A 22,847-nucleotide genomic window follows, 5' to 3' on the forward strand; every position below is an offset into this window, starting at 1 on the left:
AGAAATATCAAGTACAACAGGGTTGTGGTCAGATAATGTCTGCAGGAGCCTGTGAACTCCTCCACCCACCCATTGGCCTCCTCATTTAGCATCCAGTAGTCCAAACGCGACCAGCTGTTAAACACAGGAGTTATGTGTGTGCTCTCCAGTAATCCCTCATTCCGCAGTCGCCATACGTCCAGCAGTCCCATTTCTGACATGACATTTTACACTGTGCAACTTTAAGCGTGCGTGCGCGCGCCGGCCGGGTTAGAATTATCTACTTGTGGATTGAGATGGGTATTTAGGTCACCACCCCAGATGAGCGCAGACTCCGGCCAAGTGCGCAATACATTAAACATTTGCAGAAAAGGTGCTGTGTCATCCACCACAGGACCATACATACTTACCACTGTCACCAGCGCCATCCCCAGCTTGCCCTGTACCATAGCCCAGCGACCCCCAGTGTCTACAAAGGTCTGTACAGGCTGGAACGGCACTCCCTTTTTAATGAGGATAAGGACACCCCTCGCGTAGGTAGAGTATGATGAGGCCAACCGGTAGGTCGCCCATCGGCACGCCACCTTGCCTTCTGCGTGTCTGCTCAGGTGAGTCTCCTGCAATAGAGCAATCTTCACATCATGTCTATCTACCTGTGCTAGCACTTGCCTGGTCTTCTTAGGCATGTTCACATCACGTCCCCCTTCATCTATAGCGATAAACGAAGCAGCAGATATAGCTTGACATTCCAAAAAGCATGCACATATAGCTACACAGAAAATAAGTATCATTGCAGTTCCAATCAGAGTACCTCCAACATATGAAATTAAAACATCTCATCCCGCCCCCCCACCCTCTTCAGCAACCCCAATTTGCATAGACCAGACCCTCATGTAATACCCACCCCAACAAAATCAACACTAAACAACATGTCAAATGGGGAATGCCCATGGGGGGTCGTAGCGGCGAGGTCCACTCCCATATCTAGTATGGAGGGGGGCCGCCGATAAGCCATCTTGCCCTACTACCCATAGCCAAACCTCCAGTCACGTGTTAGAAGGCATGATGCAGGACACCGGATGTAGAGCTCGTGCCTATGACGGAACCGTGGTGAGGCATAACTCAGCCCTCCCACAACATGACTCACCGGGCCAATAACGCCTCTTCACCCAGCAATGATATGTAAACAGTTCTGGTTACAATAATCATACAGCTGTCAAAAGGTGCCTCTCCCCCACATATGCCGTGTGTAGGTAGTGTAAGCTGTGACTGTGGCAATTTAAACATACAAAGCGACTCCAAGCTACATCGTGATACACATAAGTGAAAACATGTAAAGGGACATTCACAGGGCTCAGGGCCCCTTACTGCTCAGTTGTCAATGTCCGATGTGTGGGCTTGAGAACTCCGCTGTCGGTGCAGACATCTGGCGTGCTCCATTGCCTGCTTAGGATTTGTAAAGATCTTGGCATTATCTGTCTCTCCTATTGCTGGAGCAGAGTTTTCTGTTGAAAATTTATCGGGTTTTTTAAGCTCCGGTTTTGTCTATATGTGTTGACTAAAATTATTAATCCATAATTATTAATTATTTGTTTTGTGTGGAAATTCTAATTAACCAACCTGATTAACAAGAGAAATTACGTGGGAAGCATACATGTTGCTTAATAATAATGTGCAGGTTTTATTAAATGAATGTTGCTAAGTGTTGTTTGTTTTAAAGTACAAAACGCTTTTGAAATAACGTGTACTAATGCTTAAATATGTTGCAGATGGCTAGTTAATTACATACACATAAGGGTATTAGTGGGAATTAACACTGTTTAATCATTACGATGATGTAGTAACGTTATTTGTATTTCTTTCGATTAAGATGGTTTGTTTTGGCCTAAAACAAGATGGCTGCCGTTTACAGCCTGTATTCGAGTGATCGAATTTTGATGAGAGGGCCTTGCTGAACATGGTCGAGAGTCACCTGACCACAGTCTTCGCCTGGTTTAAAAGTTTTCCGTGAGGACAGCAGTTCTGGGCGTAAGTCCAAGTGCCTTGGACGAGGATAAGGTCACAATGAACAATGACAATGCTGCGGTGGCTCTGCTAGAGATATCAAGGAAGAGCGACTTCGAAAGAAACATTTGTAAACTTGAGTTTCCTTCTTCCGTCTTTTTATTTTTGTGATTTTTCTGAGCGGAGATTTTCTAAATGTAGCGATGCTACATCCTTTCCTGCTCGCTCTGCTCAGCGGCTCAACGGAAATTTAGAACATTTTATGTTGCTATTATTTTGTAATTTTTATTATAAATATACTAGATTAGAGAGGGTCTGTGGTCATTGCATTTGGATTTTTGAGGCCACTTCTTTCCAAACTTGCGTTGGTGAGGATCGATGCTGTGAGGACGGCGACTTGGGAGACTTCTACTAAGAGACCTGTCCTGACCCATTTATAACATTTAGCTAGAATAGGTAATTATGAGAATAATGATTTTATTTTGATTGCCTTTCCATTTGAACTAATTTTAGATAAAGTACCATAATTTTAAATACAGTGTTGGTGGTTATTTCTTGTAAATTATTGAGTACTCTATTGTGATTATTGTTGTTTAAATCATGACTCAAGACAGTATCAATTAGGTCTCATCGACCTTGTTGTAGATGCAGGGTGTTTAGGAGGTTTCCTCTCTCATGGTTGGTACTGATAGAGTAATCTGAGTGTATGTCAGTGAAATGGGCCCAAGTGTATGGTGAGTGTATGTGCGTGTATCTGTGAAGTTACTCTATCCGTGGAAGTAGGGAGAATTTATATGCCCTGATCTGCACCAATTTCCTGGTAGCAGAATTTGATGGTTTTGATTTTTGTCTTGATCTGATTAGATTGCTTGTACATTGGCTTTTTGATTTATTGATTATTGATTGATGTTGGTATATGTACTAATACTATATGTTGGAGTCATCGTGTTGAGTTTTATGTAGTGCTTCTGGAATTTGGGAGCTGGTGACAGTTCTGTAGTAGGGCAGAGGGAAGTATATGCTGCTCTCGGGAAAGACGGGATTGTTGGAATTACCTGTACGTATGCAGTAAAAACGTGTGACAATTGAAGTTGCGCGTCACATTGTCTGAGTTCGGAATCAGTGACATCGTCGTGTGTTACTATTAGGGATATATTTCTAGTATAAAAGGAGTGTGTATGATAGCGAAGGTTATCTGTGAAACTCTGGTCTTAAGTCCCAGGGATCCGTAAGGTTTGCCGTTAAAGTTTATCACGGGAGGAGTAATAGGTATTCTCTGAGCTTGTTTGAAGGACTGGGCAGAGGTAAATGCTGCTTGGTTAATGTGTGATATAATTCTGTAGTGGGACAGACTGTTCGCTGTTCTCGGGAAAAGCAGGATTCTGTGTGCATGTACTACATTTTCTTGTGTGAAAGTGCGTGAATGTATGAGCATTTAGTTGATTGTAAGACTCTTTGGAGCAGTCCAGGAGGAAGCAGTTACTGGATGCATGTTAGAAGGGCAGAGTAGAAGAATGTGCTACTGTGTCAACGAGAGTAATAATTCCGTAGTGGAACAGAAGTGACTGCTGTTTCAGGGAAGAGACGGGAATTTTGTGAAAAAGATTTTCTTTACTATTCTATGGTTAGCGAAGCAGACAATGGAGATGTTTATATGTTGTAACTAATAGATATTGTAAAATTTTGACACGAAGTCTACTGAGAAGATTTTGTAAAGGAGGGGTAGACGAGTGACAGGAGACAGGAGCAGGAGCGACTGCAGCGACTGCTGACGTAATACAGACCGCGCTCTGATTGGATAGTGAATCAGAACAGTGCTCGCGCTGGGATTGGTGCGTTGGTGTGAGCCGCGCAAGGATTGGAAGGGGTACAAGGTGACGTAGACGCTCCAGGATTTGTGCGTTGGTGTGAGTTGCGCTGTTATTGGATTAAATATCGTACTGTACAGTTGTATTACGGAAGGGATTAGAAAGTTTTGGTAAACGCAGAAATGTATTACCAAGAAGAGAAAAAGAAGAAATCCTTGTTCGGAAAAATAAAGAGATGGTTTGACAAGGATAAAGATGTTAAAACAAGAGAAGGTGAATTGTTACCTCCAACGAAAACGCCTGCATCCTTTATGGTTGCGAGATATGGGTATCATACCTGTATATGGTTGGAGAATTGGGCTAGATATACTAAGGAAGATGGTGTCTTAGCATTCCCAGAACATGGTTCATTTAATTTGGCCGTGTTGAGAAATTTGCGAGAGAAAATGATGGGTCTAGAGCCTAGACCAAGGCCGACACAGTTTGAGGCTTTGGTGGAATGGGAAGAGGAAGTACATGAGCGAGAAAAACAGAGGTCTGGAGGCAATTATAGATACATGTTTGGGAGGAAACATGATCGTGAAACTCATCATGATCGAATGAGGAGATGGCGAGATGCTAGTATGTCAGAAGGATTATATCCTATGAGAACAGTTGACGAGAAGGAAGAAAGGAAGGGTATGGAGAGAGTTCCTGAGGCAGAAGTGAGAAGATATGGAGTTAGCGATTATGAGGATGAGGTCTTGAATGACATGATTTACAAGAGACCCCCTCCATATAGACCAGAACCAGAAGAGAGCACACCAGTTGTTTCTCCGATAAGAGATACATTGCGTATCATTGAGACAGAAGTTGTGACACCTGAATTAAGAAGTGGTAACCCTTTCAGAGAAAAAGAGGGAGAGAAAAGATGTGGTGATGAGAATACGAGAGAATTAGCCAGAACTACATCAGAACTGACTGAAAGGATTAGGGAACTGACGAAGAATCTAGAAGCTGTTACGGTGCCTGTAACTATAGGTCCGGTTATGCCTGTTTTTGATAAACAGAGGATGGGTGAAAATGGTTTGGTGGTTCCATATGTTGGGAATAAGATAACAAGTTTGGCTGGTCCCTCAGGAGACTCAGGAAAAAGGACAGAAGGTAATGATGATTTGAGACAATCCAGACGTGACACATGCAGTAGAGGGTTAGAGGTACAGTCTAATTCGAGATTGGATACTAGGGATGCTAGTTGTTCAGGGATGCCAATGTTAGAACCACAGAGGATGCCAGAAAAGGTGGTTCCAGTGAAAGAACTACTGAAATAACAGCTGAAGATTTGAATGATTGGATGAAAGTCCTTCAAAAGAGGGATAAAGATTCCCAGGCAATTGATGTGGCCAAGTTACGCATAGAATTAGAGGAGCTTGTTGTAGGGACAGTTCCTACAGACATTCTAAAAAATCATCATGATGGAGAATTGTTATTCATGTGTAAAAACATTACCTGGAGAGCTAAAAATACGCATGACAGGTTAAGAGCAATAGCGAGTGAGCAAGGAGTTGACATTGATAAGGTGAAAGCATTGCAGAGGTCTTATAGGATGGATTTTACAGACAAGGATATTGAAAATTTGAATGGTAATGGTAGAACAGGACAGATTAAAGAGATGATCGCCTTATTGCGAAAATGGGGTGACGTAGAAAAATGGAAGGATAGGTGGTATAAGATAAGGGAAGAATCAGTGGACAGGACTTATTCAGCATTTCCTGTGAGAGAAAAAGAGAAAACAGTAGATGCTTATCCTATGAGAGAAATACCTGGAGGAGGATATGTACATGTTCCATGGACCAGACAGGATATTTTATCATTTACGAATGATTTCCCTCGACTGAGAGAAAAGCCTGTCGAGTGGTATAGGCAGGTAGACAGGTTTGTGAAATTGTCAAAAGTGCTGTGGATTGACCTGAATAGTCTGTTTGATATAATTGTTCCAGCAGATTTGTGGGCTGAGTGTAAAATAGTTGTAAGTTGGCCTACTGAGGAATATCCAAGAGATCAGAGAACAGGAGCACCAGATCCAGAGGTAATGAGGAAGTATGATCAGGTGATTGTATACCTGAAAAGTAAAGTACCTCCAAAAGAGACAGACTGGGTTAAGATAGATCGAACACATCAGGAAGCAAAAGAATCAGTTCATGCTTTTTATGAGAGGCTGATACTGGCGTTTAAACAATTCAGTGGGGATGAGCACCTGGGTGACAAAGATTTGAGTCATTTTGTATACAGATTTGTATATGGCCTGAGACCTGAGATTAGTGAGAGAATTCGTGAGCATACAGTGGATTGGCAGAGTAAGAAAATAGATGAGATTCTGAGACATGCAAAATACTTCAGTGATGAAATTGAAGCAAAACAGAGAAAGCTGAAAGAGAAAGCAATGTGGGCACAAGTGAAGGTTGCGGAGAGACAAGAAGCACAGTTGGTGGAACAGGCAAATAATTCAGGGAATAGGCCCAGATATGCAGGGAAAGGAAAGGGGAATCTTGAGGAAGCGAAGAAGAAGTTCCCTTGTCACAACTGTGGCCAACTGGGACATTGGAGATCTGAATGTACCAATCCACCATTAGCTAATAACGAGAGTAAAACCTTAAATCAACAGGTGCAGAACGAGGGGAATAATCAACAGCAGCAACAACAGAAGGTTGTGAGACAGCAGAGCCAAGAGCCAAAACCGCCCTTGCCGCAGAGTAGAGGGTCACAAAAGTACAATCAGGATTCGGGATTCTACAATGAGGAGCAGGTAAACAAATCAAGGCGTTCTAACCATGTACAACAGTATTTGTTAAAGAATGAAGGGAGTGAGTCTGAAGGTGATTATTGACGGTGCCGAGGAGAGGAGGAAGAGTGCATACTTGGTGCAACTCTAGAAATAGACCAGGCAGGACCATTTGTAGATGGGAAAATAAATGAAGAAAGTGTTACTTTTTTAGTAGACACAGGTGCGACGAGATCAACTGTCAGGTCAGCAGATATTAGAAATCTTCCTCTCTCGAATGAAGCAATCCAAGTAGTTGGTGTAGCAAATACACAAATCAAGACACGTCTTACTGAACTAGTAAGGGTACAAATAGGGAAATTTTCAGAAATGCACAGATTTGTAGTCTGTGACACTAGTCCAGTGAACTTGTTGGGCAGGGATCTGCTATGTAAAATGAACTGTACGATTTTTTGTACTCCGGATGGAATAGCTTTTGAAACACAAGATGAAGATGTTTTGTACCGAATGACTCTAGATAATAGAGAAAGTGAGATGATTGGTACATATGCTGTGTTTAATCCAGAGGATTTGCCTCAAGAGCTGAGAGACACAGTGAAAAAGACAGTTTGTGATTTTACTGGAGAGGATGTGGGATTGATGACTAATGTAGATCCTGTGAAAATTTCAGTGAAAGAGGGAATTACTTATCCTAACATTCCTCAGTACAAAATGACACCAGAAATAATTGAAGGAATAACTCCTATAATTGAGAAAATGATTCAGCAAGGAGTTTTGAGAGAACTACTGAGTAGTCCGTGTAATTCACCGATAATGGGGCTAAAGAAACCTAATGGGAAGTTCAGGATTGTACAGGATTTGAGAAAAGTTAACCAAATTGTGGTGGCATGTTGTCCTATTGTGCCAAATCCGTCAGTGATTTTGTATCAGATTCCACATGATGCTGAGTGGTATACAGTGATTGATTTGTGTCATGCTTTCTTTTCAATTCCATTGCATCATGACAGCCAGCCGATTTTTGCATTTAGGTTTGGCCAGCTTATTTTAGCATGGTGTCGAATCCCACAGGGGTACACAGAGAGACCATCGATATTTAATCAGTTATTGAAAAAGTCATTGGAGAGTTTGATCATGCCTGAAAACTCAGTACTAGTGCAGTATATTGATCACCTACTCGTGACACGTGAAGCTTGTGAAGTAGATACCATAGCTTTATTGAATCATCTGGCAGATGGAGGGTTAAAGGTATCTCCAGCCAAATTGCAATTTTGCAAGAAAGAGGTGCATTATCTTGGACACAATATTGAAAAGGGTCTGAGAAAAGTGACTGATGACAGGATCAGAATTATCAGAGAAATGAAAGCCCCAAAGACCCAGAGAGAAGTGAGGATGTTTCTGGGAATGGTGGGTTATTGTCGTCAGTGGATAATTAATTTTTCCCTGATAGCAAAGCCACTGATTAAGCTGACAAAAAGTGAGATGAAAGACCTATTGGAACTAGATGGAGAACAAATGGCAGCATTTGAGGAGTTGAAGAGCAGAATGTGTGAAGCCCCTGCTTTAGGTATGCCAGACTATGAAAAAGAGTTTGAGTTGTACTGCAGTGAGAGAAATGGATGTGCACTTTCAGTGTTAATTCAGAAACATGGATTACTGAGAAGGCCTATTGCGTACTTCTCATCGACACTTGACCCTGTAGCTGTGGGTTTACCAGGTTGTCTGAAATCTGTAGCTGCAACATGTAAGAGTCTGGAACAGAGTGAAGGAATCATAATGGGATATCCTGTAAGGGTATTTGTACCTCATAATGTGGCAATTCTTTTGACAAGAAGCAGAACTCAGTATATGTCACATAGTCGGCTGACTAAATATGAGAAAGTCATTCTGGGAGCATCAAATGTGACTCTTGAGAGATGTGTGAATGTGAATCCAGCAACATTATTGCCAGATAATGAAGGTGTGGGGATAAAGACAGAAGATGATCACAATTGTGTTTGGATGTGTTGGATTACTGTACAAAACCGAGACCAGACCAGACATAAAAGATCTTCCATTGCCTGAGAGTGATCATGTGCTGTTTGTGGATGGATCATGTCTGAGAAATGATGATGGTGTGCTGAGTGCAGCATATGCAGTGTGTAAGGTTTCAGAAGTTATGGAAGCATCACCATTGAAAGGAGTGAAATCTGCACAAGTTGCTGAATTGGTGGAATTGACGAAAGCTTGCGAAATTGGGAAAGATTTGAGAGTGACTGTGATGACTGATAGTCAGTATGGATTTGGAGTTGTGCATGATTTTGGCCAGCTTTGGCTACAGAGAGGTTTCTTGACGTCGAGTGGAACTCCAATAAAGAATGCTGAGGTGATTGGAAAATTGCTTGAGGCGATACAGCTGCCTAAGGAATTAGCAGTTGTAAAATGTGCTGCTCATGGACAAGGAGATGATTTTGTGACAATTGGAAACCGATTTGCGAACGACATTGCACAGTATTGTGCTAAAAATAATCACTCGATTAATAGGGAACGAGAAGGGGAAATGTCTTTTTGTTCTGTGATGTTTACTAATGTCCTAGAAACGTGGGATGAGGTGAAACAGTTGCAGGATGAGGCAGGAAAGGAAGAAAAGAAAGACTGGATCAAGGCAGGTTGTGCCCCAAGAGAAACAGATCATGTCTGGATCTATAGAGATGGTAGACCAGTCATGCCAAATTCTATGTTGTCAGCAATGGCAAGGATGTATCATGGCCAGGGACATTTGGGAAGGGATGCGATGATCAGGTCTTTTAAACAGACTTGGTACAATGCAAAGTTCAGGACGATTGCAGAAAGCATTTGTCAAAGATGTTTGATTTGCCAGCAATTTAACACTGGGAAAAAGACAGTGGTGAGTCTAGGAACAATAGGCAGAGAAGGTGGTCCTTTTACCAGAATGCAGATTGATTTCATTGAAATGCCACAAGTGAACAGATTGAGGTATGTTCTAGTGGTAGTCTGTTTGTTCTCAAGATGGGTGGAGGCTTATCCGACTAGGAGAAATGATGGAATAACAGTTGCAAAGTTACTGTTGAGAGAGTTGATTCCTAGGTACGGATTTCCAGTAACGATTGAGTCTGATAGAGGTGGACACTTCTATAATGAGCTCATGAGTTTGATTTGTGAAGCATTGGGCATACAGCAGAAGCTACATTGTGCTTACAGACCAGAGGCTTCTGGTGTTGTTGAGCAGATAAATGGCACAATCAAGAACAGGATTGGTAAAATGTGTTTAGCCACTGGAATGAAATGGCCTGATGTCTTGCCTCTAGTGCTAATGACTATTAGATCTACTCCAGATAGAACGGGACACCGGCTGGGGGCAAGGGCGCCAGTTTTAAAATAGGGCATGGGGCTTCCGCCCCTGGTTACTCCCTACGAACGCCCGATGAGCAGCCTGGTGGTGGAGGGGTGGGCCCCTCAGGTGGCGGATCCAGACCAGAGGACAGGGGCTCACCCTTCAAGGACGCAGGTGGGTTGCGCCTTGCGTGGTTCTCAGTTGGTTGGGGGACGCGAGCCAGAAGGCCCCTTAGTGCTGGAGCAATAGACAACGTTCTTCGTGTAAGTAAATTGAGTTCTCCCCGACTTGCGGATGGAGCATGGTTTGAGTCCACATGAGATTTTGATGGGACGTGCAATGCGTCATGCATTTGTACCTGTCAATAAGTTGATGACAATAACTGATGACATGATTCTGGATTACTGTAAAGGCCTGGCTGACGCAGTTCATTCTGTGTTTCACCAGGTTGGAGAAGACGCTACTACACTTGAGAAGAAGCAAGCTCATGATCTGAGTCCAGGGGACTGGGTGAGGATTAAAGTGCACAGAAGAAGAAATTGCTTGGTTCCAAGGTGGGGAAGACCAAGACAAGTCATTCTGACTACGACAACTGCAGTGAAGTGTGCTGGTGTGAAGAACTGGGTGCATGCAAGTCATACTCTGAGAGTTCCAAACCCAAAGGATGGGACTGGTAAAGAGTATTTTGAAGAGTCAGATTCCAGTGATGATGAAGAAACAGAACCAGTAAGGAGAAATCAAAATTCTGGAAGAGCTGAAGGAGAAAGAGAGTCAGGTGATTCTTTCTTTCCAGGAGAAGTTTCAAGAGAAACATTGAGAGTTTCAAAAGGGAGATCAGATTCTGTGAGAGAGCCTGAAGTTCCAACAAGCAGTGGAAAAGAAAGAAGAGAAAGGAGCAGTTCCACAGAGACTACTCCTGAATCAGATGAGGAGGTTGAAAATCCACTTGAGATTACACTTGAAGAAGTAGGGTCAGAAGAAGATAGAGAGGGACAGATTGCGGAAGACCCCCGAGGAGGTGAAGGGAACATTCTTGATAAGCTAGGTGAAGAGACAAGTAGACAGCAAGAAGATTGCGTGTCGGAGACCCGAGGAGGGAAAGAAATAGGGAAGTCTCAAACAGTGGTGATAAAGAGTGTGGAGCAAAAGAAAACTGCTGAAGAACAAGAGGCATTTGAAACAGAATCGGATGAGAGTGAAAATGAGAAATCAGAAGGTCGAGTTCTGAGAAAGAGAACTTGGATTGGAGAAAGAAATAATAAAGAGACAAGACCAAAAAAGGTTGTAAGAGGAGATCTTTGGCCTAACAACAGAGTAAAGAAGCTGAGATACAGACTGATAAGAGCAAATACATCGAAAGCTGAACAAGTGAATGAGGTGTCGAGTCCAAACGAAGTGAAGAAAAAGGAGCAAAAGGAGTCAAAAGAACCAGAGGAGATAAAGAGAATTAGAAGACCCAACCAAAAGTACAGATCACCGGAATGGTCTTATGTGGCACTGTCTGAAGGAGGAGAAGAAGAAGAAACAGTGAATCGAGACAATCCGGAGGGGATCTTGAGAAAAGTGGTTGAGGAAAAGGAAAATTCTGTTGGAATCTTAAAAGTTATCCTGACTGACATTGGAGAAGAGTCGGATGCACAGGATGTTGTTGATGATCTGATACAATTTGATATTGCTGAAGAAGGAGTGAAGAGTGATGAATATCCAAATTGAGTGAACTGAAGAAATCACTTGGTGAAAAGTGAAAAGGAGAAAGTCTGAAATTTAGCTGTCTGAAGTAATCCAGAAATAAAGAATTGCAGTAGTGGAGTAGTAGAGGCTAAGTCAAAAGACACGGTCAAAGTAGTAAAATGGCTAACATAGAGAATAATCAAAGTAGATGTGCCTTCTTAAAAAGATGGTGTAGAATGTGCTGTTGCTGTACTGGATTAATAATGCTACCATGGGGTGTTTTAGCTTTATTAGTTACATTTAGAGTTACAATAGGTACATTTGAGATACATACTGAGAATGAGACTAATGTAGAGAAGAATTCACAAAAAGTAGTCCCAACTAGAATTAGTAATACTTTCATGCATAAAGATAGGTCAATTAATGATTTTTCTAGTAATGTTTTTTCAAAATTGTTGTATGAATATGTGAAGACAATGGAAGTAAGGGATTGCTACGTATGTATGCAGTTACCTGCATCCGTTTCAGAGGGTGTTACTTATCACCATTTACCAGCTACGTATGGAATTTCATGTAGTGTGTTGAGTAGTGTATTCTATTTGTTAGGGAAAATAGATTATGTGATGTCTAACAAGGATAATATTTTTGGGCAATTGCCTATGAACAAAAGGCTGAATCCAGCTATAGAAGCTAACATTTTTGGTGAGATTTTTATTGAGAAAGAAGAATTAACATTAGATTACATTTTTAAGAATAATTTGACTTGCAGCTTGAAAGAAGAGGAGAAGGCTTTCCTAAACATGGTAGAGGAAAGGAGAATGAGCATGCATGAAAAGGCAGGGAAATACAAAGTGAGTGAGACAATTTGGGACATTGAGATGGGGAAAGAATTGAGGAATGAGGCTAGTCCAACGTTAGCTCTAGATGCACCACAGAAGAGTAAGCTATGCATTACTAGGAAGAAATCCCAATATGATACATATTTTGTTGGGACTAGTGAGTGTCATGATACATACTTCATTGCGACAGGATGGGGTTTCAAGGGAGGAGAGGATCCAGTTTTCCCAGGAGTGTATTATGTTTGTGGGAACAAGGCTTATTACAGGTTGCCTGACCATTGGTATGGCACGTGTTATGTGGGCCTGGTCTTTCCAAAGATCTTTCATATAGATTGAATAGAAGATGTAGAACATATTAATTTACTAACACGATTTAAGAGAGAAACTTGGTCAGAAATAGTTGGTGATATCTTTGGAGCTTTAATTCCAGCAGTGGGAATTTCTTTAAATGCATATTGAATTTGGAAATTGTCAACAGTGGTGGATCGCTTATCGACAAGTACCGCTGGAGGGTTTCTTTTGGTGAATACGGAGATGATTGCCGTACGTGCCATGTCTATGCAAAATCGACTTGCCCTTGATATTCTATTGGCCAAGGAGGGTGGAGTTTGTGGAATGCTGAAAGTTCAACATTGTTGCACTTACATTCCTGACGAAAGTAAGGACCTGAAGGTCTATATCAAAAATATTACTGATTTGCATGAAGAATTAGTACCACTGGAAGCTGAAAGTATCTGGACCAAAATAGCTAATAAAATAGTTGCTGTTAAGAGTTTTATTGCAAAAATAGGTAGTACTATAATAGGTAAGATATTGTTTCCTTTGACCTGTGTAATTGTTGCTTTATTGATACTAAGATTGGGGTGTTTGTGTTGTAAAAACAGGGGAGGGAAAAAGAAATTAATCAAAAGAAATATTGAAAAGAGAAATAAGAGGGCAAAAAGAGATCCACAAGAAATAGAATTAGAAGAATTGAGGGAGAGTGTTTACTTGGAGACGAAGAGGGATGATGAAAGGGAGTCTGGTGTGTAGTGTTGTGAAAAAGAAAAAGACATTTCCAATTTCTCCTAAAATGGGACTAAATTTGACAAAAAATTTTTTTTTTTGGGTTGTTTATTTGGTGATAATATCACCAAAGGGGGGATTGCTGGAGCAGAGTTTTCTGTTGAAAATTTATCGGGTTTTTTAAGCTCCGGTTTTGTCTATATGTGTTGACTAAAATTATTAATCCATAATTATTAATTATTTGTTTTGTGTGGAAATTCTAATTAACCAACCTGATTAACAAGAGAAATTACGTGGGAAGCATACATGTTGCTTAATAATAATGTGCAGGTTTTATTAAATGAATGTTGCTAAGTGTTGTCTGTTTTAAAGTACAAAACGCTTTTGAAATAACGTGTACTAATGCTTAAATATGTTGCAGATGGCTAGTTAATTACATACACATAAGGGTATTAGTGGGAATTAACACTGTTTAATCATTGCGATGATGTAGTAACGTTATTTGTATTTCTTTCGATTAAGATGGTTTGTTTTGGCCTAAAACAAGATGGCTGCCGTTTACAGCCTGTATTCGAGTGATCGAATTTTGATGAGAGGGCCTTGCTGAACATGGTCGAGAGTCACCTGACCACAGTCTTCGCCTGGTTTAAAAGTTTTCCGTGAGGACAGCAGTTCTGGGCGTAAGTCCAAGTGCCTTGGACGAGGATAAGGTCACAATGAACAATGACAATGCTGCGGTGGCTCTGCTAGAGATATCAAGGAAGAGCGACTTCGAAAGAAACATTTGTAAACTTGAGTTTCCTTCTTCCGTCTTTTTATTTTTGTGATTTTTCTGAGCGAAGATTTTCCAAATGTAGCGATGCTACATCCTTTCCTGCTCGCTCTGCTCAGTGGCTCAACGGAAATTTAGAACATTTTATGTTGCTATTATTTTGTAATTTTTTTATAAATATACTAGATTAGAGAGGGTCTGTGGTCATTGCATTTGGATTTTTGAGGCCACTTCTTTCCAAACTTGCGTTGGTGAGGATCGATGCTGTGAGGACGGCGACTTGGGAGACTTCTACTAAGAGACCTGTCCTGACCCATTTATGACATTTAGCTAGAATAGGTAATTATGAGAATAATGATTTTATTTTGATTGCCTTTCCATTTGAACTAATTTTAGATAAAGTACCATAATTTTAAATACAGTGTTGGTGGTTATTTCTTGTCAATTATTGAGTACTCTATTGTGATTATTGTTGTTTAAATCATGACTCAAGACAGTATCAATTAGGTCTCATCGACCTTGTTGTAGATGCAGGGTGTTTAGGAGGTTTCCTCTCTCATGGTTGGTACTGATAGAGTAATCTGAGTGTATGTCAGTGAAATGGGCCCAAGTGTATGGTGAGTGTCTGTGCGTGTATCTGTGAAGTTACACTATCCGTGGAAGTAGGGAGAATTTATATGCCCTGATCTGCACCACTATCCGTAACCGTAATGGATAGAGCATGGCATATGGGATCTGCTCTTTCATCAGTGCCTTCTTCACGTTTTGAAGCTCCTTCTGGTCCGCCTGCACCGCCGCTGTAAAGTCTGGGTAGAAACATAAAACATTGCCTTGATGGTTTATTGTGCCCTTTTGACCTGTAATACTCAGCACAGTATCCCGGTCTCTAAAATTTAACAGCCTGGCAATGATCCGTCTTGGGGGAGCGCCGGGTGGAGGGCGCGCCGCCAAGGATCTATGAGCCCGCTCCACAGCAAACATGGTCGATAGGTTGTCAGTGCCACACACCTCCCGCAGCAACATCTCCATGTAGTCCTCCAAGCGCCCCACATTGGTGGATTCTAGAAGGCCCAAATCGCGCACACTATTGCGCCTTCAATGTCCTCATTTTTCGCTTGGATAACAGCTAAGAGTTTCGTGATGTCAGACGTCTTCGCAGCGACCTGTTGTAATCCGTCTTCAGCATCGGAGTTGCACTGTTCGGCTTCCCCAATCCGCACCGCCTGTTTATCTAGTTTTGCTGAAAAATGGTCCATCCTGCCGTTAAGGGCTTCAATTTTGCCATCTATGGCCTGGAGACTTGCTTGGATGGCAGCAAGCGATTTCTCGAGTGCTGTGGGGGCCTGGGAGGATGAGTCCAGCTCCGAGTCTGAGGCCGTATTTTGCATAGACTTGCTGCCCTTACGCAATTCAAATGTGAGTCGTGGCTGGTTTTTCTACGGTTTACCCATGTTGTGCACCGCACCCGGGGGGGCACCACGGAGGTGCAACGCAGTGCCGCATGCTGCGTGGTGGGAGTATGCACCTAGGTCGCTATCCAGACGACAGTGTGGTTAAGGCTCAGCACGCAATGTTATCGTAATAGACACCGCTGTAGTGTACTCTCCAATTGCCCTGTATTATCTGCCTCTAGGAGCAAGGTTGGAGGTGACCTGGGCCCATAGGTTGCAATGCGTAACGGTGGAGCCACGGTGTTGTGGAAATCTCCTCTAATATCACAGTTCGATAATTCACCACACCAATGACATCCACAACAGTAATGAGGCCACAAGTCCCATGCGCTAATGTGCCAGCTCTCACAATGACGAGGGGGGCGCAGTCAAGTGGCCATGGGAGGTGGGGGACTGTAAACACTCCTCAAGCTGATGGTTTGCGTCTCTAGGCCCTAATGTGGAGCAGCAATATTCCAGCACAGCGTCTTCCCACGTGTAGCAGTACTTTTTGACAGAGGACCGCGGAGGCTCTTGGTAGCGTCTTCACTGTGCAATGCGCTGTAAATAGGGCACTCGCTCGCATTGGGAGCAACTTTACAGGGTCTCTGGGGTGTTAACTGGGGGGCCCCAGTAGTACTGGTCTGCCGCGTGGGTGGGCTCCGCAAGTACAACGACTGCCGGCTTCACGACCTATTTGCGTCCTATCTTCTGGGCCAGCGCCGGCCGCTCGTGTACCGGTCGTGCTGTGTGGGCCCCGCGCTCACTCACTTCATCAGCCGGTGCGGGCTGCCCCCCGTCATCAGAGTCACACCCGGCGCTGCCGCTGTAAAAATTGCCACGTACGCCGCCCTCAAGTCTACCCCAAACTCCCTAGCTGATCTCTCGTGCGCTGTTTGGGACCTCGGGAGTCAACTCTTTCGACCTCATGCGGCCACCATTGCCACGGGTCCAGAGTGCACCGCTAGCATTCCACCACCTTCTGGAGCTGCTGCGCCAGAAATAAGCACATCGCCAGTGCGCCCTCGAAGTCACAGGGTGTTTCGGTAGATGGCTAGGTAGAGACAGGATCATTGAAGGATATTATTCGGCGGCTGGCAGAGCAACACTACTGTGCGGCCATCTTGCCGATCGCCAGGCCACGCCCCGCAATGAATTCATAATTAAAATGTTATTAATTATAATTAGTTTGTGGATAAATATTTATATTGTTAGTGTAAATAATTTGTGTTTAAAAAGTTACATTTTATGTGCAGGTTGTGACTATTGTGAGGTTATAGAGTGGGAAGTTACTAAATTCTAATTATGTAATCACATTTTTTGGTTAATAAATAACTAAAAACAATTATTTATGAAAATGATTTCTGTATTTTATTTATATAAACATTTGTAGTTATTTTTTGACATGTATTTACCCTTGTGATATTTTTTTCTTTTTTAACATTTTTAATATTAAATATATTTATATTTTTCAAAACATATTTATATTTCTCATTATTTACTTTGTTTTTATAAATAATTTTGTTTCTTTTTAACATTGCATGGACTGGAGTGGGAATAGTAAATTTTACTTCTCCGCAATCCAACACTTTCCCTACTGTTGTACTGGCTGGAATGGGAATTGTACATTTTTCCCCTCTGCTATCCAACACTTTCCCTACTGTTGTATTGACTGGAGTGGAAATAGTACATTTTACCCCTCAGCAATCCAACGCTTTCTCTACTGTTGCACTGATTGCAGTGGGTATAGTAATTTCTACCCCTCTTACACCCAACACTTTCCCTACTGTTGTATTGACTGGAATGGGAATAGGAAATTTAATCCCTCTGCAATCCAACACTTTCCCTACTGTTGCACTGATTTGAGTGGGAATAGTAAATTTTACCGCTCTGCCATCCAACACTTTCACTACTGTTGTACTGACTGGAGAGGGAATAGTAAATTTTCTTTCTGCACTCCAATAGTTTATTTACTGTTGTACTGGCTGGAATGGGTATAGTAAATACTACCTAGTCGCAATCCAACACTTTCATTATTGCTGTATTTACTGGAGGGAGATTCCTAAGTTTTAGTAAGTTTTCTTATTTTTGAATTGTGTAAAGTTGGAGTAGTAAATTGTATATACATTTACTATATTAAACTGCATAGCTTTGTATAAATTGTAGTTATAATAGTATATGTATTAAATATTATGTTTAATAATTTCTTTTAAATTGCAAAAATGAATATTGTTATGTTTTTGTTTAATTTAAAATTATAATATTCGTAATTAATTATGTTTTTAATGTAAAATAATTGTTTAAATTCATTTTAAGATTTATAAGTGGTTTAATTTTTTAATTTAATTAGAATGGTTAGTTTTTTAAAGATTTAGGGCCTGATTTAGAGACTTCAGTCCACCCAACACCATCTTAGTCCTGGGACCGACCAACATCTGGTCGGTGGTCCCAACTGACATTTTACAATGCGACGAACACTGTTCGGTCGCATTGTCCCATTTCTCAATGGGAGCTCGTGTTACGGCCATAAACCGGCAGTAACACAAGCTCCCATTGAGAAATGGGAGGTGTTGTTCATCCCTGCACCCCATTGCAGGCACCTCAAGGTGCCTGCCACAGGTGCAGCTTTCAACAGGGGGGCACCATAGATGCACCCTCAGCCCCCAATCGGAGGCGGCATGCACAAGGTGGCCCTGCTGGGGGCCTCTAAACACGCTTTCCGACATGGTTTCAATGTCGATCAGGCTGGCATGGAAACCATGCTGTAAACCGTGCATCATAATCTCAAGGGCAGAAAGGCCCGCCCTTGAGATTACCTGCCGGCTTCCGACTGGATGACGGGCTCCAAAAGTCAGCCGGAATGACTAGCGGGTTTATTTTCCGACCGCCTAGATAAGAGGTCTTCAAACATTTTTAGGTTGAGCCCCGCTAGCTGAATTTTTTGGGATAGCGGGCACCCCCACAACCTGACAGAAATTTCTGGAATCTGGTACACTACATAATCAACCTCCAACCACATATTCCACACCATATCTGGCACATAACGGATTGATCCTACTACATCCACAGCCAGTTAGAACCATTAGCTCAAAACTTTACTGTTTGAAGCTTAACAACAGGCATTGCACATCTCAATAGAACAATACAGATTTCAATGTCCTCCAGCACATTAATCCTTGCACATAATGTTAATATCATTAGATTTGTGAAACCATTTCTATATATTCTATTAAAAAGGAGAAAGAAAGAGGGATCCCTGGTTCCTTGGTAGATCACCATGGTGTATACAGGTTTTATAATTCAGGATGTTCCAAACTTATAAATAAGGCGCCCTATTACTGCATGTTGTTCAGTATTCGTCAGCATTTTCAACAAATTGATGCTTTTATTTAGCCTGCCTTCCCCGATTCCTCAATTTTTCCACACATGTTCTGCTGCTGGGCCTGGGCTACTAAAAACTCTGCTTCCACTGCTCACCCTAAGCCTGGTCTGTTGATGTTAAGTTTGGGTTATCCTAGCTTGCTCTCCGTGGCCTTTCTGTCCTAAATTGCAGTGAAGAGGAACTGGACTACAGTGGACAACATAGTCAAGACTATCTCACTGAGCCCCAATGCTGACTTGGCTTTTTTTTTCTAAATAATTGCCTGTTATTACTGTGCAGGAGCTCCAGCCTGCCCTATTCTTTTGGTTAGGTACACCTTGATGCTCGTTAAGAAATCTCAGACTTGCATGCCCCAAACATTATTGGAAAGCTATGCCTCCAAATGCACATTCCTCTGGAAGAACAAATACAGCAGTGCTACCAGGTATTTTTGTGCTCTCTTTCCCTTTGCCTAAAAACAGAAGAGCTGCTGAATACGCATGGATTAGCACCCTTCCTATTGCAAAATTACCTTTGTGAATGAAACTCAAACTAGCTTATCACAAAAAAAGGAGATGTCTTAACTCATTGCACAAAGCAAGAGGTCACTTCTTAAATGTCCTAAATGTATCGCTTGTGGAGCTCCTTACTGACCAGCCTTTCTTGATTACTACCAAGGAGAATGCACTTTGAAGTAGAGTGACTGAATCTAAATGCACCAAAGTGCTCAATATCTGGGACCAACTAGTGGTGGACCCACTCTCCCCCCAGAAGGCCTGGCTATTCGCCTCTAGCTACTCCATTTCAAAGCCTTCCTCTGCTACCTTCATATAGTGTCTTCTGCTGCTTCCAAAGGGGCCATGCAGGGAATTGACTACCAGGGCTACAATCCGTTTTAGCTCTGTCAGACCTTCGGCTATACTACCTGCATCTGGAGTAGAAAAATCCAGCAGGCATAGGTGCTTTGGTGGATTGAAAGGTTTTACACAATTTTAAATGCCTCATTGAAAAGATAGGTTGGCAGTTATCATTGTCCCCTGCTAAAACTTGGGTGTGCTTGTTGCACAGCTGATGGGCATACATCTCAATCTTTAGATCTGCTTCGAGGGCAAAGGTCAGACCACCAGAACTTCACATGGCCTTTGACAAAGTGACATCATGTCTTTGCTACCCAACTTAGGGGCCTATTACAATGGCGGGCGGAGCGTAACGGAGCGCGGGACCGCCCGCCGATGCTGTGGCGGTCCTGCAATACACATAAGGATGCGCCCACCACACTGTCGGGCGCGTCCTGTGCCTTTTCCATTGCGGGTGGATCTGCTGGCTACAGACCCGCCCGCAATGGAAAAGGACTGTGCATGGCACTGCCATGCACTACATGGCAGGCACCACGTGGTGCCTGCCACGTAGTGCATGGCAATGAGGAGGGATACCATAGGTACCCACATGTGCACCCTCCACACCCCATTCACCCTGGGGGCCCGCAACAGGCCCCCAATGAAAGGACCGTATGCCTTTCCATGGTGGCAACGCCGCCATGGAAAGGTTATTGTACGCCAGCATCCTGATATGGATGGCGGTGTCTCGCAGACACCGCCACCATATGCAGGCACTTTTTCCGCCGGTCGACTCTTCAACCGCTGAAAAAGCGGTGGACGGTCTTCCCGTCCATTGCGGACTCCCCAGCCATCTGAATGGGTGAGGGGTCATTCTAGTGAGGATGGCGGGGGCGATCTGCCCACCATCCTAATTGGCCCCTAAATGGCTATCATTTTATCGAACTCAGAAACCTGTACAGCTGAGTGGACTTACAGGAAATCGAATGTGTGACCATGGGATCAAAGACATTTCTGAAATAAAAAAAATGGGGCTGACACAGCATTCAGAAAAAAAAGACAGAAGCAAATTTTCATCATGTGACTGCGCTAGGACAGCTGCACCTTTTCAGTCACAGTTCTGAAAAACACTGACCTTAGACAATTAGCAAAAGAATGCACAAAGTCGTTTAATGGCGGCGGTTAAAAATCTAGTGAGCACTTGCGTGTTTTCATCCACTGTGCTCTGATCTGCATTTACAGATTTCTGTATCGCACCCATTTGATCGGGAGAGGTGAGGCACATTTTCCCTTTTCCTTTTAATTAAATATGAAACAGGAAGGCACACTGTGGATATATGTGTGCTATTTTTTGTGGAAGAGGGCAACTTTGCTTACCGTTCGGAATCGCTATCATGTCTTAACAACACAAGTGCAGCCAGCGAGCCTGCACGTCATTGTAGGAGAGGCAGGTTAGGATCAGACCCCATCACATTGTCAGAGTTGTTGAGAGCGCTGAAGCCAGTGGACAAACGATTTTCTTTCAATTACAAAAGTATGGGCATCACATGCACAAGTTCTCCAATCCAAAAGCCTGATTTGAAATGGGGGAAGAAATACAGTAAGGAAACTTACTTGCGATGTGGGACGTTGGGAAACAATGAAAGGCAAGGTGAGATTTTAAGGTGGAGTGCGCCCCCCCCCCTTGAGATGATGTCGAGCCCCCTCAGTGGGGCGCCCCCCACAGATTGGAAAACACTGGCCTAGATCGTAATTAGGTGGACAGAAAGTAAACCGTTGGTCAGAGCCTTTATGGTCTGCATCGTAATTGGCCCCTTAATGTTAGTGGTATATGTATATATATTTTCTTTTTTTATTATATATGTTATATTATTTAAAAAATTTGAAATGATAAAATAAATTACAATTATTAGTTTAATAATTTTTGTTAAGTAGATTTATGCAAATATATATTAATTATTATATATTTGTGTTTAACTTTTTCAAATTACGTTAATTTGTTTAAATATATACATATTTTCTTTAACTAATGTTACTATTTAATATATTTAATATTTATCATTTTATTCTCTATATATTTGAAAAAAAACTATATTTAATACAGCTATATTAAAGAAATCAATATAATTTTGTATATATTTTTGTACTAAGCATGATAAGTATAGGATGTGGATATTTTTGACATCGATATTTTGGTCACGATAATTCAGTAAGGAGGTATTTTGTTCCTCGATTTTCTATCAGTGAACCATCCGAACGATCTCATATTTTAATAAATACTGTAATAGTTCCTAACTAGTAGCCTCTGTTTAAGAATTCACGGTTTCCCAAAATCCTAACATTGGGCTTTTCAGTGGCCTGTGTTTTTTATATAGATAATGTCTTTTCAGCTATTTTCAAACAAGAGGAGTTAGATTATTGACACCATTTACTAATGATGAAAATTAACATGCAGCGAATCTTACTGTAATAATTGTTCCTTTGTTTAGATGCAAAGATTGTTATTCTGGGTGCAGAGGACACTCTTACCCTTCTGCAAGACAGTTGTGGATTTCCTGGAACCCCTGGTGCCTATGGAGAAGTAGAATTAAAAGGTATACAACTGTTTAAACTCTTTTTAAAGCTTTCTTGAACATGGACTCCGAAATGGTTTTCCTCAAATGTATAGGCATAGAGTTCCAGAGTGTCGTGGTTTTAACCGAAAAGGCCCGACCACCAGTCCTGGCCGCTACGAACCGTGGGATAGCTAGAAGATTCTGGTCATTCGATCTGAGTACTCTATTCTCACTATATTTTTGAAGTCTCTGCCTCAAAAACTGAGGACCTGTGTCATTGCTCTGTGCGCCAAAGTAAATGCTTTATATTCTATTCCTCTTTTCACAGGCAACCAATGTAGACTACACAAATGGGGGGTGATTTGGTGACGCAATGGCACATTACGAACAAGCCTTGCCGCCGCATTTTGGATAATCTTTAGCCTTCTGAGCAAATACTCAGGAAGACCCAGATAGAGGCTGTTTGCATAGTCAAGCTGGGAAGTGACTAATGCA

The 22,847-nt window shown here is 42.1% G+C and overlaps 1 protein-coding gene across 2 annotated transcripts in view; it reads left to right on the forward strand.

The window, feature by feature from the left end:
• LOC146868569 (ficolin-2-like) overlaps positions 1 to 22,847 on the forward strand; it is a 304,347-nt gene that overhangs the window by 73,410 nt on the left and 208,090 nt on the right. For both annotated transcript variants that reach the window (XM_085611372.1, XM_085611381.1), the window contains exon 2: positions 22,287 to 22,391. In XM_085611372.1, the coding sequence (XP_085467498.1) occupies positions 22,287 to 22,391 (105 nt within the window). The remainder of the gene's footprint in view (positions 1 to 22,286; positions 22,392 to 22,847) is intronic.

Source organism: Triturus cristatus, chromosome 1_2 (assembly GCF_964204655.1).
Source record: "Triturus cristatus chromosome 1_2, aTriCri1.1, whole genome shotgun sequence".
In the NCBI taxonomy this organism is placed as follows: Eukaryota; Metazoa; Chordata; class Amphibia; order Caudata; family Salamandridae; genus Triturus; species Triturus cristatus.